This window comes from Eretmochelys imbricata, chromosome 21 (assembly GCF_965152235.1).
Source record: "Eretmochelys imbricata isolate rEreImb1 chromosome 21, rEreImb1.hap1, whole genome shotgun sequence".
Lineage (NCBI taxonomy): Eukaryota > Metazoa > Chordata > Testudines > Cheloniidae > Eretmochelys > Eretmochelys imbricata.
The window spans coordinates 1,629,949-1,649,280 of record NC_135592.1 but is presented as its reverse complement, the minus strand read 5'-3'; the positions used below and the strand labels follow the sequence as shown (position 1 = coordinate 1,649,280).

Genomic DNA, 19,332 nt, shown 5'->3' with positions numbered 1-19,332 from the left:
AGAAGGGGGCAGACAGAGGGATCACGGACACCAGGACAGACAGATGTGGGGCTGGGACAGGTGGGGGGGCAGACAGACAGCAGGACCGACAGACATGGGACTGGGGGTGGGGGGTTGGGAAGCAGACAGACATGGGAAGGGACAGGCCAGACGGATGCAGTGGGGGGGAGGGGGGACAGCACAGTGGATGAGAAGGGGGAAGACAGAGGGATTGCGGACAGTAGGCTGGACAGACATGGGGCTGGGTGGAGTGGCGGGCAGACAGATGGATGCAGTGGGGGGGGAGAGTAGCACGGTGGATAGACGGGGCAGGCGGGGGGGATTGCAGATAGCAGGCTGGAGCGACGCAGGGGTGGGGGGCGATGCAGAGCTGGGTGGGGTGCAGGGCAGGCAGCAGGAGGGACAGACATGGGTGGGGTGGGGGGCAGACAGATGGATGCAGTGGGGGGGGAGAGTAGCATGGTGGATAGAGGGGGCAGGCGGGGGGGATTGCAGATAGCAGGCTGGAGCGACGCAGGGGTGGGGGGCAATGCAGAGCTGGGTGGGGTGCAGGGCAGGCAGCAGGAGGGACAGACATGGGTGGGGTGGGGGGCAGACAGATGGATGCGGGGGGGGGAAGAATAGCACGGTGGATAGAAGGGGCAGGCGGGGGGGATTGCAGATAGCAGGCTGGAGCGGCGCAGGGGTGGGGGGCGATGCAGAGCTGGGTGGGGTGCAGGGCAGGCAGCAGGAGGGACAGACATGGGTGGGGTGGGGGGCAGACAGATGGATGCGGGGGGGGAAGAATAGCACGGTGGATAGAGGGGGCAGGCGGGGGGGATTGCAGATAGCAGGCTGGAGCGACGCAGGGGTGGGGGGCGATGCAGAGCTGGGTGGGGTGCAGGGCAGGCAGCAGGAGGGACAGACATGGGTGGGGTGGGGGGCAGACAGATGGATGCAGGGGGGGAAGAATAGCACGGTGGATAGAGGGGGCAGGCGGGGGGGATTGCAGATAGCAGGCTGGAGCGACGCAGGGGTGGGGGGCGATGCAGAGCTGGGTGGGGTGCAGGGCAGGCAGCAGGAGGGACAGACATGGGTGGGGTGGGGGGCAGACAGATGGATGCAGGGGGGGAAGAATAGCACGGTGGATAGAGGGGGCAGGCGGGGGGGATTGCAGATAGCAGGCTGGAGCGACGCAGGGGTGGGGGGCGATGCAGAGCTGGGTGGGGTGCAGGGCAGGCAGCAGGAGGGACAGACATGGGTGGGGTGGGGGGCAGACAGATGGATGCAGGGGGGGAAGAACAGCACGGTGGATAGAGGGGGCAGGCGGGGGGGATTGCAGATAGCAGGCTGGAGCGGCGCAGGGGTGGGGGGCGATGCAGAGCTGGGTGGGGTGCAGGGCAGGCAGCAGGAGGGACAGACATGGGTGGGGTGGGGGGCAGACAGATGGATGCGGGGGGGGAAGAATAGCACGGTGGATAGAGGGGGCAGGCGGGGGGGATTGCAGATAGCAGGCTGGAGCGACGCAGGGGTGGGGGGCCGATGCAGAGCTGGGTGGGGTGCAGGGCAGGCAGCAGGAGGGACAGACATGGGTGGGGTGGGGGGCAGACAGATGGATGCGGGGGGGGAAGAATAGCACGGTGGATAGAGGGGGCAGGCGGGGGGGATTGCAGATAGCAGGCTGGAGCGACGCAGGGGTGGGGGGCGATGCAGAGCTGGGTGGGGTGCAGGGCAGGCAGCAGGAGGGACAGACATGGGTGGGGGGGCGGGCAGACAGATGGATGCGGGGGGGGGGAAGAATAGCACGGTGGATAGAGGGGGCAGGCGGGGGGGATTGCAGATAGCAGGCTGGAGCGGCGCAGGGGTGGGGGGCGATGCAGAGCTGGGTGGGGTGCAGGGCAGGCAGCAGGAGGGACAGACATGGGTGGGGTGGGGGGCAGACAGATGGATGCGGGGGGGGAAGAATAGCACGGTGGATAGAGGGGGCAGGCGGGGGGGATTGCAGATAGCAGGCTGGAGCGGCGCAGGGGTGGGGGGCGATGCAGAGCTGGGTGGGGTGCAGGGCAGGCAGCAGGAGGGACAGACATGGGTGGGGTGGGGGCAGGCAACGAGCAGGACCGACGGGGTGGGGGCGGGGCAGCCAGCCGGGCGGACAGACAGACGTGGGGCGGACGGACAGGCAGCCGGGGACACGCCCCTTTCCAGCTCCGGCCCGCGAAAGTTCTGCCTCTGACGTCACTCGGACGGCGCTCCGCCGGGCGCGGCCGGCTGAGGGGGCGTGGCTCTCGGCGTGGGGGGCGGGGCCCCTGCAGGGGGCGGGGCCGGCCGCCGCCGCCGCGCCGAGGGCGGCAGTCGGGAGGCTGCGGCGGCCGCGTTCGGAGGCGCGCGGCGCTGGGCGGCGAGCGGCCCTGTGAGGCGCGCGGGCGGCGCGCGGAGCCGGGGGCACCGCGCGCGGGCGGGGGGCGGGCGGGCGCGGCCCCCCATGGTGCGGCATGTCGAAGACGCTGCGGAGGAAGCGGCACTGGCTGAGCAAGGTGCAGGAGTGCGCCGTGTCCTGGGGGCCGCCGCAGCCTGGCGGGGCGCCTGACCCCGACCTGCTGCGGGGCGGCGCCGAGCTCGGCGAGTTCCCCTACCTGGGGGGCCGCCTGCTGCTGGGCGAGCTCGGCGGGCCCGGCCCGGTGCTGCTCTCCGGCAAGCCCCCCAGCCCCGGCGACGTGCTGCTGGAGGTGAACGGCACCCCCGTGAGCGGCCTCACCCACCGCGACACCCTGGCCGTCATCCGCCACTTCAGGGAGCCCGTGCGCCTCAAGACCGTGCGCCCAGGTGAGCCCCCCCCCCCGCCCCGGACCAGCCCCCAATCCTCCCCCCGCCCCGCGACCATCCTCCCCCCGCCCCGGGACCGGCCCCCAATGCCCCCCCCTACCCCGGGACCATCCTCCCCCCTACCCCGGGACCGGCCTCCAATCCCCCCCCCTACCCCGGGACCATCCCCCCGCCCCGCCCCGCCCCGGGACCGGCCCCCAATTATCCCGGCCCGGGACCATCCCCCCGCCCCGCCCCGGGACCGGCCCCCAATTATCCCGGCCCGGGACCATCCCCCCGCCCCGCCCCGCCCCGGGACCGGCCCCCAATTATCCCGGCCCGGGACCATCCCCCCCGCCCCCCGCCCCGGGACCGGCCCCCAATTATCCCGGCCCGGGACCATCCCCCCGCCCCCCGCCCCGGGACCGGCCCCCAATTATCCCGGCCCGGGACCATCCCCCCGCCCCGGGACCGGCCCCCAATTATCCCGGCCCGGGACCATCCCCCCGCTCCGGGACCGGCCCCCAATTATCCCGGCCCGGGACCATCCCCCCGCCCCCCCCCCGCTCCGGGACCGGCCCCCAATTATCCCGGCCCGGGACCGGCCCCCAATTAACCTCCCCCCGCCCCGGCCCCCAATTATCCCGCCCCGGGACGGGGCCGCCTCACTCTCCCCGCGACGGGCCAGCACCGGCCCCGCCCCCCTGCCGTTGGGACCCGGGCGGGCCTGGCCCCGCCCCCCGGAACCGGCCTGGGCCGCCTTGCGCCTCCGCCCCCGGACCGCTGCCCCGCACCGCCTGGGGCACCCCCGGGCTTGCTCCAGTCCCTCCCCGGGGCGGGTTGGGCACACGTGGCCCTGTCTTCCTGTCCCCTGCCTCGGGGCCACGTTTGGCCCTGCCTCCCCCCGCTGCTGCACCGCCGAGCTCCCTGCTGAGCCGCTGGTGGGGCTGGCGCTTGAGTCGGAGTCCCTGTTTCCTGTCCCTGAGCTGCTAACTTGTCCCTTGTTACCTGGTTACGTAAGGGCTCTGGGTCTGCCACCCCCCGGCCCAGTGGACCCTGCACCCAGCCTGGAGGCTGGGAAGTGCCGGCTTTTCTGTGGATTGGCTTAATCATTGTCCACTGTGCACTCCTCTCACTGCAAAAATAATCTCCCCTCCCATGGGGTGGGATCCTTTTCTCAGAGCCAGGCAGTCCTGGAATAAGTTCTTTTGGTGTAAAAATCCTTTCTAGCATGTGATAATCTTCAACTAGTTTATTCAGGGCTTTTTTTTTTTTTTTTGCTGTCTACAGCAGATGGTTTGGCATAGCTGCCCTTAGTATTCATTATATCCAGTAACAATTTCATAGTTGAAAATAATTGACTGACTTCATCATTGCTATTAATTTTGTTATCAGTAGATTGGGTTTATTTTGTGCAGGGATAGTGAGGTCATTGCATCTCCTAGAGGGAATCTGTTATCTTTATGTCCATTGTAATCTGATGTATGTTGTGTTACATTGTTACTTGGATTTTAAAGCATTTCTCTCTCAAAAATTCCATGAACATTGTTCCTGGATTTTTTCCATTTTCCATTCTGTGTGAAGCTTGGGAAGGAGAAGAGTTCTTGCATCTGTCCGTTTCTATCTTCGGAGAATTCTCTGAGATAAATCACTGTTGTTGTAACTGAAGTTTGTGGTTGAGCACACATGTTCTCACACAGTCTGTCTACCCGTGGTGTGGGCCCTGCAACTTTCTCAGAACAGTGAAAGAGATTCATGTTAAACTAAGTGTCTAGCTTTCTGTTTGATTTTTAGTTCTACAGCAGTCATTCTAGTGTAGTGTTGGAATGACTAATTTGTATTTGACCTTCTGTTCCAGCTTTCCTGTTTTATCCATGGTACAGTGCTCCCACTCCAAAGCACACTTTGGGAACCAAGTTGTTTATGTTATGTGAGTGGAGTTTATAGGAAACTTGTGTTTTGAGAGCTAATAAGAGGATAGCCTTTACTGACACTATCTCCCCTATCACTCAGACCAGTAGTTGGTTTATTATAAAGTCTGTTGGTTTGCTAGGCCTTTGTAGATAATCAGCACTTTTATGTGGCAAGAGTCAGGTGGGTTTATGATAGTAGGGGTAGAATAGAGTTAGAGATGTTAGTTACAAAGGATTCTTCCTTTTAAAATTGAGGGAGAAAGGATGGACAGGATGAAGTTACACATGGAATTCCAACATTTATTGTAGTCTTCCTCTCATCTGAAAATAAAGTGAGACTTAGCCTTCGCAAACTAGTCATGACATACCTGCTTAAAAACTGCCCCATGGCCACCTACTAATGAAACTCAATCCTCTTGCAAGATTTCAGCCTTGTAGTAAAGAGTGGCCTTCGAACAGGGATCTTTTATAGTTTCAGCATTGTAATTTTGCTCTTTTATTCTGTGTAAGTTATTTCCACTTCTGTCTGTCCATAGATCATTCAGTATTCTGTGTTTTGAATAAAGCCAGATCAACTATTGTAGGGGTGTGTGTGTGTATTATATGTAACGTTACCTCTCAATTTCAAAAAGTGTTTGCTGCAGCTATGAGTGGCACTTGAGAGGAATGCCCTTCCTTTCCAAATGAGTATGTGGATATTTTTACATACATTGATATTCTGTGTTTGGCCCTGGTCATCACATTTCTTAGTGGATTAAGAGTAAAATGCAATAATGATGTAAAAAAAAAAACCTTAAAATCTCTCCATCTCCCTTTTGAAAAGCTAAATGAAGAATCTCAAAAAGATCTGAAATTAAAAACATGTATTGGCTATTTGTAAAATATTGAAACTGGCTACGAGTATAATAGCAAATGTCCTTATGGAAAGTAGGAGATTCTATATTGTTGTGATTAATTTTGAACCTCTTAGATAAATATGAATGCAGAATTTAAGAAGGGATGTGCTGCTTGTATTTTATTTTTCCTTTTATCTGATATTTACATGAGAAATGAGATTTTTTTGGCAGTTTTTCATTAAACTACAGTCAGGTGTACTAAGCACTCTGTCTTTTGTCTGTACTGAACAGCAGCTCTAAAGCACTACACAGCAAATTATAATAGCAGAGCTTAACCTTGGGGTAGGATGATTTTGAGGTAGTGATTATTCTCCTGGCTATAATTATATATGAATATATAGGTACATAGTGTGTGTCTGTTCCAGTCTGGGTGAAATTGACCGAATTAATTGCAGTGAGGCAGAATTTAAAGGGACTCTTGGATAAGTGATTGGATTGTTTTCTGACACCTTTAGCATCCCGTACCCTATTGAACCTTTCTGTTTCGGGTATAGTATGACATGTGAAGATGGGGACTGTGACTTCAGTACATTACTCGTACTGTATTTAAGTCCCAGTGTCACAAAGCCAAGAAATTGAATCTCTGCAAGCTGTCTCCATAGTAATGTGTAGTGCTTACTTAAAAAGGGTTAAATCTCAGTTGTTGAATGGTGTCTTAGCTTTGTCTATGGTCAGAGCCAGTGCAAATGACACTATGTATCCTGAGAACATTCTTGAAATTCCCCATTCCTATTTCATGATATCGTTTTTACTTTCCAAAGAGAACTCAGCTTCCAATCATAGAATAGCATTAATTTGAATATATTGTAATTAACCAGGAATATCAGATCATTGCAATAAAATCCTCTTTACCAGCATGGATCTCAAATGTCAAGTAAATACTAAAAGGGAAAAGGAGTACTTGTGGCACCTTAGAGACTAACCAATTTATTTGAGCATAAGCTTTCCTGAGCTACAGCTCATTTCATCGGATGCTAAATAGTATTACCTGCAATCACAGACTAATGATTTACAATTGTAAATCTGAAACTAATTACAGCTTCTCACGTTCTGCACAACACAGGTATGAACTTTACAAAGTTTAAAGGTTTCAGAGTAACAGCCGTGTTAGTCTGTATTCGCAAAAAGAAAAGGAGTACTTGTGGCACCTTAGAGACTAACCAATTTATTTGAGCATGAGCTTTCGTGAGCTACAGCTCACTTCATCAGATGTATACCGTGGAAACTGCAGCAGACTTTATATATACACGGAGAATATGAAACAATACCTCCTCCCACCCCACTGTCCTGCTGGTAATAGCTTATCTAAAGTAATCGTCAGGTTAGGCCTTTGACGATTACTTTAGATAAGCTATTACCAGCAGGACAGTGGGGTGGGAGGAGGTATTGTTTCATATTCTCCGTGTATATATAAAGTCTGCTGCAGTTTCCACGGTATACATCTGATGAAGTGAGCTGTAGCTCACGAAAGCTCATGCTCAAATAAATTGGTTAGTCTCTAAGGTGCCACAAGTACTCCTTTTCTTTTTACAAAGTTTAAACAAATTTTAATTATGAATGTTTTATTAAAACTTCTTATTTTGTGATTCCTACAGTGTGACATGTCAATATTGTCATGATTGACTTACGCAATCTCTCATCTGTGTCTTAATTATTTTTAAGACACACCTCTATTGTTTTGTCTATTACCCGGACTCCTGGTGTAAAAGCTGACCTTGAGCAAAGCATGCTTTCATCATTTCAGTTTCTCCTATCTCCACTTCACAGGGGAGGATATCGTTAGAATCTCAGCACTCAGGGTCCAATTCTGCTCCCAGAAATTCCTCTTACTTAAATTTCTTGAGTAAATTTGGGAGCAGAATTGGACTTCTGTGTGTTTTTTACTATTATTTTATTATTTGGTCATTTGTTTGCAGTGAAGTAGAATAGTTAATTTCGAAAGAAAGGCGAAGTCTGTGGGCCAAGACAGTGATCTTTCTAAATTATTTTTATTTATTTAATTCCAATATTCTCTCAGTTTGACAGTTTCTCTCTTACCACCGGCATGAGAAGCATTGTCCTAGTTGTAAAACAGCACACCCCATAAAATCATATATGCAGTGCTTTATAATTTGTATTGTATTAGGGCTGTGACTTGACAGTGGCAAACCCTTCTAGCAAGGAAAGGTAACCACTACAGTACAAATTGCTAGAGCAGTGAAAAGAGAAATAGCTGTTCTAATTAATACTGTTGTTTTTAGAATTCACTTTTGGAGCAAATTTAATTAGGACTTCAGCTTTTGTGTGTGTGTGTGTGTGTGGATACAGACTAACACGGCTACCCCCTGATATTTCAGCTAGTGTTTCCCATGACAAAATTTGCTTCCTTTCCACTCGCTGGTCCAAAATAGTCCAAATTTACTGACCTTTAGAACTCTTCAAATTGCATTTATATGTGTAGGCATATGGGGTGTTTGGGGATCTGTGGCATTCTTGGAGTGTCATCGGTCTTGAGTGCATGAGGGGTTTTGAGATGGGGATAGGTGATTTTTTTGGTGGTGGTGGGGTTGGCCTCTGATCTGCTGGTGCTGTTTGTTTTTATACGGATTGTGATTTTGATTATGTCAGGGTGCCTAGTCCTTTGGGTAGGTATTTTGTTTGTATTCAAAAAAGTGAACATATAGACCAATTTAAATCAATACAGCACAGCAAAATGACAGAAAAAACATTATTTCCTTCTCTTCCAGTCATATCAAGGTAAAAATAAAAACTGGATCCTCACAAGTCAACCTACATCTTTAGTGAGAATTTCTAAGTAGGCCTTAGCGTGCCTGGAAGCTCACCAGACTGAGGCACTGTCACAACAAGAGTGCAGGGGAATTCTAAAGTTGAGGGCCCTGTACTAAATATGTCCTGTCCTCATCCTCTTGACACTGAGGTATTTGTTGGTACATTTTTGAATCTTTTTATGTCTGTACAACCTCAGTGCTGACTAGCTACCTCCATCTTTTAATCAATACGGCATTTCATTAAAGTCTGATGCTGGTGTTTCAGTAGCTTTCAGCAGTGGATCAACAGGCTAGACTTGCTTTGTACCACGTGGTGACACACAGCTCTTCATTAAGGAAAGCAATATCTTTATTTGACAGTAATGAAATCTGCATTGGATGTTTCTAGCAGGCTCGGTAATGAATCTAAAATGAAAATTTCAGGATCTAGTTTAGCTTTCTTGAAAGATATAAATGTTAATCAGACTGCACGTTGTTAACTACACATTGCGAGATATGGACTTTTTAAGTGGTGGAGAAATGTGTGTCCTCCACTCTCTTCCCTCTTTTAGTTACTTAACATGAGCACATGTAGGGTGACCAGACAGCAAGTGTGAAAAATCAGGATGGGGATGAAGGGTAATAAGCACCTATATAAGACAAAGCTCCAAATATTGGGACTGTCCCTGTAAAACCAGGACAGCTGGTCACCCTAAGAACGTGCCTAGTTTTATTTGCTATGGGTTCAAGTTTAGAGCCTGCTACTTAGTTGTATAACACCTGTCCTTGGTAAGGTGGGAACAGTAGTGACAAAGAGAAATGTGTAAGGCTTCCTCTTGCTACACAGTATAAATAAATACTAAAACAGTCCTTGTCAAACATACTGGATTTGAGATGAACCCTATATTTAAAATACATTGTTATTAAAATGGTGGCTTCCTGCTAGTCCCCAGCATACAAGTGTCCACATTGTAATTGACAATGAGGCCAAGGACCAATATGGTCCATGGAGACTAAACTATTCCATCATCAACTAAAAGTGCATCCACACTTCCACATTAGATATGAGGCATATTGGTAAGAAAGCATATAGATCAAGCTTGTGCTGCTGACTGTACTGTTGTTATTAAGGGAATAAACGGAAAATTTCAGCCTCCACTACAGTAAAGTCAACATCTCTTAGTGCTGAGTTTACTTAAAAGTGAGCCTTCTGGCCACAGTAAGTCTCCATTTTTAGTTTCCAAAATATTCAGGCAGGTTATGAAGCCCTGCTGCCAAAGTACTGCCCAGATATTGTGAATGCCAACACTGGCCAAGTGAAGCGTAGATTATTAGTTTAGTAGCCAATGGTGTATCAAGAGTGGGTTGAGACTACCATATAAAGTTCTAAAGTAGGAAGAATTGCTGATTATAAGCAAAATCTTCAACTCCGAGTTTGAATAGCAGGATTATCTTTCTTCAGTCCCTTCAAGATGATAGAGCATCAGTGAAGCTACTCTGTGGCCAATATTGCAGCTTCAGGACACAGTTTGCCCTTTTGGGAAGAAATTAGTGCTGTATACAGTTGCTGTTCTTCAATCTCCCTCACTCACTGGGCACAGTAAGCACTCCCATAGAGTACAGCTCTGCAATGTACAGGGACAGTGTGACTTGACACATGTACTCCTTTTGCAGTGAATTTACATTGGTTCTGCTGGATTGGAAACCAGGGCAGGGCAGTATTTGCCCCTTTTGAAATGAGGTACAGAAATTTTTCTTTCCAATAAATAGGTGGGATACTAAAAGGCTGTAGCTCTCTGAAGTGAGTTATTGGATGAATGGTATTCACCAGGCACTTCTGAACTCAAAAATTCTGTAAAGTATTTGACATATACAATAGTAAATATGCAGCAAACTCCACCAATAATTTATTTGAGGGCACAAGTCCATTTATCTTAGAAGTATGTGTACTCATACTAGATTTACTTTGTCATCCAATTTCATCATCAATTTCTTAATATAATATGGTGTAAACATCATGACATGCTCCTCTCCTTAGTTTAACATTTTTTTAAAAGTTAGCCATTAGTAGACTGTTTAAATGCTTTGGCTACGTGTGAGTGGAGGTAATGATCATCTTAATTGTTCTAGTTCTGTTCTGTTTAAGTAAATCAGACAGTATTGTATTTTGATTTACAGAACATTTTTTTTCTACAAGAGATCTCCAAATAGTTTCCCTGATAAATATTTCTCTTGGTGGGATGGTGTAAATTATTTTTTGCAAATAATTGCCATGTTTTATCTAACTCAAATTTGTCATTGTATTCATCACCTGATATGCAGATAAAGTGCAAAACTAGCAGAATCCACCCCTTTCAGTCTAATGACCGTAGTTCAAACCCTAACAAAAGATGATACATAAATAAGAGGAAGACTGATTCACTTGTTTAGCTTTAGGACATTTCAGTGTCTGGAATTTGGTCCAATAGTTGCTCATTCTCTGGTTCCTGGAATGGGTTAGGTCCCAGTCCTGCAAACCTGTTTAACTTAACTACCATGAGTAGTTCCATCAAAGTCAAGTCTCGTGCAAACTTTATTACTGCAAATACATGCAGTACTGGGGCTTTAGTTTTTAACATTTAGTTTTGGAGACCATAAGTCTTTTCTTACACTTTCAATCCCAGTTAAAATTCAACACTAGTGAGAACTTGTTAAAAAATTTTGCAGCATCCTTCCATTTAGTACAGATGGAAGAAAGGGGGCTGTCCTTTACCAGATTTGAGCCAAGTCTTTTTTGCTGCCAGTTCTGCAGTTTCATCTTCTAGCTGTGAAATAAATGGACAACCACGATGCCAATGAAGTTAATTGCAATCCAGTACAACTTTGATATGTATTGTTGAAAGTGCCTGACTGGCAGCCAGAGCCTCTAGTTGGTACTTAGTAGTCCAAATGTTCATACCAATACAGGGTACCAGAACTGTGCAACTGAACTCTGGTAACACAGGTGGACCTGTTAGAATGGTACATTAGATTTACTTTACAACCTCTTCTGTGGTTGGGGGGAGGGATGCTTTTGCTATGCTGTTTAATTGGCTCAAAAAGAAAGAAATAGCATACTAGTCTCTCTTTTTGTGGGAGTGTGGTCTGTTGACTAGGGCTGGGCTACAAGTAATTGAAACTCTTAGCTTCTGTTTGTGTCTCTGCCACTCCTCTCTTGTTTGAACTTTGACAAGATACTTAACCCTATCTAAACCTCACTGCTCTCATATAGTGATCTTTACCTCATGTGATCATCTTTTTATTTAAGTGTTTTGAAATTCTCTGGTACTGTAAAAACAATCATATTAGTGTTACAGTACAGTGTTTTATTATACAGAGTGCATTATGTCTACTTTTAAGATCTCCATCTCATTGCACATTGCATCACACTTATTTGGTTTTGAATGTGCATTTATCAAATCTGCTGTTGGTATCAGGAGAAGACTTTCAAAGTCAAAAATGAGAGTTAGGAACCCGATTCTGATTGATTTTTCAGTGGGAGTTACGGAGTTACTGCCCTTTATGCCTTTGAAAATCTCACATGGGACTCTTCAATTGAAGTCTGGGATTATCATCTAGGGAAAGTTTGCATGCCCTATTTAGATTGGAGTAACCTGGTGTTAAAATGTGTCCAGTGCTAAGCAAATGTAAGTTCTTCTGCTTGTGTAGAAGTGGCTGTTTTTCAGGTTTATTATGCTTGGGGGTTAGTTGTATTCAACATTTTAGTATTTGTACATTATGATTTTTAACTCCACTTTTGAATCTTTTGAGTACTCTGCTGTTGGCCATTAAAAATGGTGCAATACCATTAATATTATTAATACACGGACCACCAAACCCAGTGTTTTTTTTTCTTTTTAAACATAAATGGATCTCTTCATTATTACTGTGATCTCCCATTTGTGATATAATTTGTTGCTGTAGAAAGCCCTGTGACACAGAAACTGGTCTAATATGAGTAAGATGGAAGGAGCAACAAATGTCTCTAAAAAAAACTAACATTCTTAAAACAAGGATTATGAGAAGAACACCTGAGAGTGAAACAGATGCCTCTCTAAATCTTTTTCATCATATTTTTATGACTGATTGTGAAGGGACTCCTTCTAAAGAGTATGATTGGCATTGGTAAAGTTTAGCAAGTTTACTGTCACATCTCTATAGCATATCTTTAATTGAGTATCTGTTTGAGTCCCTAAAATTACTATAGGAGGAATTGTTTTACATAAAAGTTCCCACTTTTTGGAATGCTTGGTTATTTTTCCTCCCCCCCCCCCCTTTTAGCATCAGGTTTATAAACTCAGAAATATTTCTTTGTTCAAGATGCATTTATGTGATTTAATTCTATCTACAGTACTTACCAAAAGTAAGGAATGTAAGTCTACGAGCTTGAATATTTTTAATTCCATATGCTTGATTAGCTGAGCCTAAGCACTGTAATAATAATAATTTAGTATTAGCCGTGCTGGTCAATTATTTTAATTTTGTTTTATTCATAATTATCCATCTTCTGTATAGGAGTTTTAGTTAGTGTGAGATCAATTTAAAAATAAACTTCAATAGTCCATTTTAAGGGTTTGTAATGTTCTCTCACTTTCTACTTTAGGTATGTCTCGGTATTGTCACCGTACTGTCTATAAGGGAAATATCATAACTCTTCTGAACAATGCACTACCATGTTACTCATTCTTTCTGCTTTGTTTGGCATTTTATTATTACCCCTATTCTCGAGTGCTTTATTGTGGGTCATTGTTGTCTTCTAAATGTTCCTTGTTTTTTGCTTACCCTGACCATGTCAGTCAATTTTTATATCAGTTTTCCCCTAGAGGAGAAGCAGGTCCATCATCCATCTAAGAATAATTCTAATATTGCACTCTGACTTTGCCAGCAGAGAGGCTTAGACTAGTAATGTCCATGCTCTCCATGTAGAACCAAAGCTCTATGCGGCGTACCCCATCATGCGGAGCCTCTTGCAGTCTTGATAGACATCTTGACTTTTACTAGCTGAAGAATAGACTATTTACAGTGCATAGAAAAACTGATTTTATTTTAATTTTATGAATCAGAAAGGATGGTGTTCTAGAATGCATTTTTTAAAGCTAGTTGTTTGAAATTTGGTGAATATCTTAACCATGTAACTAGAAAAGTTATTACCTCTTGGATAATTAATTACTAAAACTAGTAGAATACAGAATTCAGTACATTGTAAAGCCATGTCTTCTATATGTATAAATTCAAGATTTTACAACTTTTATTATGACAGTTGTCTTACCAACTCAAAGGTTAGTTTCCTTCTTTGACACGGAAATGTCATAAAATGGAAGAGTAATGCACACGACATGACACTTGCTAATTTTTCAAATGCTTCTTTAATGATTGATCTAATCTCTTCACAATGTTCTTCACCCTGAAATATCCTAATACACTTTTTAAAGAATAATATTACCCAAAAATTAAATGCTGTCCTCTTGGATAGAACATGGGAGCTGTGTAGAGATCTTACTTCAGTGGGAATTAAGGGTATGTAGCAGGTTCAGGTCCTAACAGTACACAGCACTTTCATATGTATATGGAAGAAAAATGCTTCATCACTTTGAATTGCAGAGTTTTCCAGGGCCAAGCCTACTCTTGGCTCACAAATTCTGAGATCCCGTTTTGTCTTTATTTTGTGCTAATTACCTATGAGTTTTGTTTATCTAAAAATAAAATGAAACTTAAAGCATGAGGGCACTGATATGCACTCTTGAGAGTAGGGGGTTCTTATTGCTTGGTGTTTTTGTAACTAAAATGTAGATTTGTGGTAGTCCATAAGAAATAAAAAATGCAAAGGCTAGAAACTGGCTACCAACAAAAATGAAAATGACCTGTCCATTTTCATTGTCCAAGTTGGAAAGTGTGTGCGTTGGGAGGGGGCTACAGCTTAAGTGGTGAAAAATAAATTAGATTTTTTTATCTATTGTGTCTCTGAATGGCTGTTCTGTTATATCTGCTATTCCACTTTTTAGCCTGCAACCTGTGCCACTTGGAGTTGTTTTAAGTCCATTCAGATTTATTTAGCGTGATATCTCATTGCTATAGAGCAGGGGTTCTCAAACTGTGGTCCGCGAGCTCCATTCAGGTGGTCTGCAGATGGTTTTCTCTAAGGTGTGCGCCTGGGTGGTTGCACACATGAGAACGAAGGGCCACCCACCTAATTAGTGGAGCCGGACAGGCGTGGCTCCACTAATAGGTGCCTGGACCCTGGAGAAGACGCACATGGAAGGTGAGGTGGTGGCTTTTGGGGGAATTATAGTTTTTTTTAAAACCTTCTTTTTGTAAATTTCACACCAGGCCATATTTTAACATCCATTAGTATATTAATCCACCTGTTGGTTCATTTTACATCAGCAACTGGGCTATGGGAAAATATGCATTCCATACAGATCGATAGTCTCATTTTTCCTCTAGTATATCATAGAATCATAGAAGATTAGGATTGGAAGAGACCTCAGGAGGCATCTATTCCAACCCCCTGCTGAAAGCATCCCCAGCTGTATATGGACTATCCCAACTATATATACTGATTTGAGCTATGTTCTGTTAAAAATGATACAGAAGTGCAGGATTCTGGTTTGAAGGTAGCTGGCACAATTTACAGTATCTTCAGATTTTTAATTTAGAGGAAACTTGCAGCCTAAATGTGAAAAGTTTGTGCATGGTGAGTGTGTGAAGGGTTGGAAAGTTGTGAGTATTGTGCCATTTGATCAGCCATTATACCAAACTATTATTTTGACTAAGAACCCTGGCCTTTTTAAAATTCCCATCATGCAGCTTGAATTTTTATATTAAATTTAACATCTTGTTGTAATGTGACATGGGTGAATGGTCTATCGGAAAAGAAGGTTGGATGATCTCTGAGGGCAGTAGTAAATGTGGTAACTGAGTTAACTGTTGGGAAATATGCCATTCAATATGACTGTCATCTTGTACCTCTCAATAAACTGACTTGATTGAAACAAAGATAAAAAGTAACTTTTTTGCATAGCATAGGGATTAAATGCTGGTTTCTGATGTTGCTGTAGTTGAAAGTTGGTGAACATTTCTGTTAAATCCTAATTACAAGTGGTTTAATATCTCTGCTACTTCAAAATTCAGAGTTAAAATACTGAAACTGTAGTCTGAAATGCATATTTTATTTGGAGTGGGAGAGGGTTTGGGAGTCTGTAGTGTTTCATAGTTACTTGGCTTTATTGCTAATTGAAAAAAATAGATCAAATGGGTTTTTGCCAAATTTTGGTAGAAGATCTTTTGAAAGAAAAGGTACATTTACAGTTAGTTCATTCTTAAAATAAGTTTATCAGACAGCAGATTCTTTCCTCCTGGTATATTTTAAATAACAAAATAGTTCTAAAAGTTTTCACTGTCTAAGGATAGTGGCTACCATTCTTAACATTTCTGGGATTGTACAAATACCTCTCAGCATAAATAAGGTTGAGGAGGGATCATCAGCAGCCTTACTTCTACTGATCATATTAACTGAAAGTCATTTTCTAACGCAGCGAAATCAGGGTCTACCATTTACATAGCATGTTCTTTGAGTAGCACTCCCCAGGTTGAGGGGTATGTGAGATTCTGCATAGTGACATGTGAATTGCAACTGGCTGTTCCCCTTCCTTCCTTCTAAAGAGGAGGAGATTGTGTCGAGGCCAATGGGACATCCAAATGATTATAAAAAAAAGAATAGAAGCGCGCATAAAAGAAACAGTTGGCCTGAAATGAAGGAAAAAATGTTAGCCAATTGTTCAGTTGAAGATATATTATAGATTTCAGTGTCATATAGGAGAGAGCTGATTTAGTTATAATTTCTTTGTGGAGGCTCACAGAAAGAAGAAACAAATCAATAATTTTAGAAGAAAGATTTTTCCTTTCTTCGCCAGTATTCAACAATGTTAGCTAATCTTTCAGTGGAAGGCGTACCATTGATTTTTTTCTGGGTGCTATTTAAAAAAAAACCTATTTAGCTGTAATGTATGTGTTCTCTCTGTGTGAATAAGCTGAGAAGGCAGTCTGTCACTTAACTAAGCTTTTCCGTGCAATAGTAAGGTAGAACTAAGTTTTTCAGCAGTCTATATTTTAGTCCTGCATTATAATATGCAGCATATTTTAGAAACTAAACTTGTACAGGGGCTGACTTAGATTTTCAGTGTTGCATACCACATACTTAAGGGTGGGATTGAGTTCTAACTGTTTTTCTATAGTGTCTGTCTGTTTGTCTCTAGGTTTGTGTGTCTCAAGTAAAATGGTGGTTTAGTTTGGAGTTCATACGATTAGGCATAAGGAAAAAAACAAAGAAAATTCTGAACACATTTTTTAGGATTTAAGACATGAATTACATTTTGTGCAGTTTTTTAACCTTTTATCATCAGAACACAGGAACTGCTGTACTGTATCAGACTAGAGGTCTGTTTAGTCTGTTTTTTTTATCTGATAATGGCCAGCACCAGATGCTTTAGTGGAAGGTGTAAGAAACCTTATAATGGTCATCTGCTTTGGACAGGTGATGTTCCCATCAATTCTACAAAACAGTACATGTGCTGTCTGTAGGGTCAAAATATGTCCCCTTTGGAGTTTGACTGTGTTAATAAACAAATGAATAAACAATAAGGTCCAGCCCTAGCCTCATTCACAGGATTGACTGCTTAGTCCATTGCCTAGGTTCCCTCTAAGGACGTGTTAACTAAGAGGTATACTTCCTCCTCTTGTTCCCTTGCTAGGCTTAATGTTACTGGCAGGTAGTGTGTGCAGCCTCTTCTGCCCTGGTTCAGTGTGGAGATTGTCAGACACCAAATTTCATTTTTTTTTCATAGGGGAAGTTAATTCCTAGTATGAGTAAGCTATTTAATTTAATTCCTGAAGCATATGAGGGTTTACTGTATATTTTTAGTATCTAATATAACTGTGGATGTTATTTCAGTCTGGTTAAAAATTTCAGTCTGGTTAAGCTTTTGGATTCCATATTTTGTGCAATTAAGTTCCCCAGGACAATTATGCATTTACATGGCCTACCTTCCTAGAGACCTATTTGCTCTCTGGTTCACCCCTACTGCTTATTTCCCTCCAGTCTCAGTGGGGAAGGAGCTTTGCTTTCTCCACCCACCTTAAAAAGTTGCTGGCTTTGGGAGGGTGCAGCATCCAGTAGGAGGACGTGTCAACAGAGATTTGGGCTCTTAGATTTTTTTTCCTGGCTTTGGCACCACCTTTCTGTGCATTAGGTAAATTACTTAAATGCCCTGTTTTTAGTTTCTCTGTGCCTACAAAATGGGAATAATTTTAATCTAGCCTTTTAAAGTACTTTTAGATCCTTATCTGAAAGGTACTATATACGTTAAATAATTTCTAAATATGCAGTGTTTTCATATACAATATGAATATTAATATAAACATCATTGTTTGCATATTTGTAGTACTAGATAGTTTCATGTAGTGGAATAATGGTCAGGTCAAAAACCTGTTTGTGTGTTGTGTAGTTCCAATGTTATCTCAGATTCATGTTTAAAACATTTAGGTCTAATATTTTTCCTCTACACTGTATTTCAGTTAACAACTATGGGGCTAATAGAACTTTATTAGTGATGTTTCTGAAAATAAAAATTTACCTGAATAAAATGCCTGGAAGCAAAGTTATGGTAAGGGGCTATAGAGGTAGAAGTTGGCCACAGATTGTTTTGAGGCCGGGTTTCTATCTAGAGTTGTGTTTGTTTGGGTTTTTGTTGTTGTTTTTTCATTTAAATCCATGTTTACAGTAGCATTTTTTCAGAGTATATTATCAAATCTTTAAAAATCCTTTTTTGAATATTTACTTTCAAAGTAAACAATTTTTCCCTTGTTTAAAAAGTTTGTCTGGTGAAAGTTGTTAAATGCTCAACAAAGTTTTGCAAGCAGAATGCCCTGGCTCAGCTGCATGCTGCTGTCATACTTACCAGTCTAAAAGATGCTTCTCCATTCACTTGATTCATGACTCTCCTGCATTCCCCAAAGGAAACTAATTTAAGGGAATTCACCACAATATATCTTGAATATTTGGAATATAAATGTCTGCATTAAACAGGTGCCTTGTCTAGTGACCATTCTGCCTGATCACTTGAATATATAATGTAAATGTATCTTATTGAATAATACTTTGAAAGGCTTTGCTTTTACTGGTAGAATCTTAAACTGCTTTAGAAAAGGAGTGCAAGAAATTAAGAATTGCTGAAAAGTGGTTCTGTTCTCCATAAGTAGCATTAAAGTAATGCAAAAAGCAGAGGGAGACGGATTCCTTCTTTTCTTTTTTTGAAAAATTTGGAGTCCTTGTGGCACCTTAGAGACTAACCAATTTATTTGAGCATAAGCTTTCGTGAGCTACAGCTCACTTCATCAGATGGATTCAGTGGAGCTCACGAAAGCTTATGCTCAAATTGGTTAGTCTCTAAGGTGCCACAAGTACTCCTTTTCTTTTTGCGAATACAGACTAACACGGCTGCTACTCTGAAACCTTCAAATTTTTGTTGACAAATTCCTTTTTATGGACTTAAATGGTGGGAACATAACTAAACCATTCATGCCTTAGGGGAGGGGAACTTTTTGCTATATATAGGCATATTTTATAATACGCGTATGGCTTTTGTAAGGGCAAGACATGTGGATGCTCTGTCTTGAGTACTTATATGGTCCATTTCTGTAGTATCAGAGAGACTCGCCATCGTCTGTGTTTATCCCCTGTAAAGTGGGGAAGTACAGTTATCCCCATTTTGCAGATGAGGAGCTGAGGCACAGAGAGGCTAAGTGACTTGCCCAAGTTCACACGGAATCTGTTGCAGAGGAGGGAATTGAAACCAGAGCTACTGATTCCTAGGCTAGCTTTTTATCCACTGGGGTTTTCTTCCACTTATAGTGATGACAAAATTCCCAAGGTCATCCAGGAAACATGGGCCAAATCAGGGAACTAAGTGCAGGTCTCCT

General features: G+C 44.2%; 1 protein-coding gene across 4 annotated transcripts in view; it reads left to right on the top strand.

Annotated features, from left to right (window-relative positions):
- The first annotated feature begins 2,450 nt into the window (after nucleotides 1-2,450).
- The window catches only part of MAGI3 (membrane associated guanylate kinase, WW and PDZ domain containing 3), a 212,105-nt gene continuing 195,223 nt past the window's right edge, over nucleotides 2,451-19,332 (top strand). For all 4 annotated transcript variants that reach the window (XM_077839043.1, XM_077839044.1, XM_077839042.1 and 1 more), the window contains exon 1: nucleotides 2,451-2,802. In XM_077839043.1, the coding sequence (XP_077695169.1) occupies nucleotides 2,472-2,802 (331 nt within the window). In that variant the 5' untranslated portion in view covers nucleotides 2,451-2,471. The remainder of the gene's footprint in view (nucleotides 2,803-19,332) is intronic.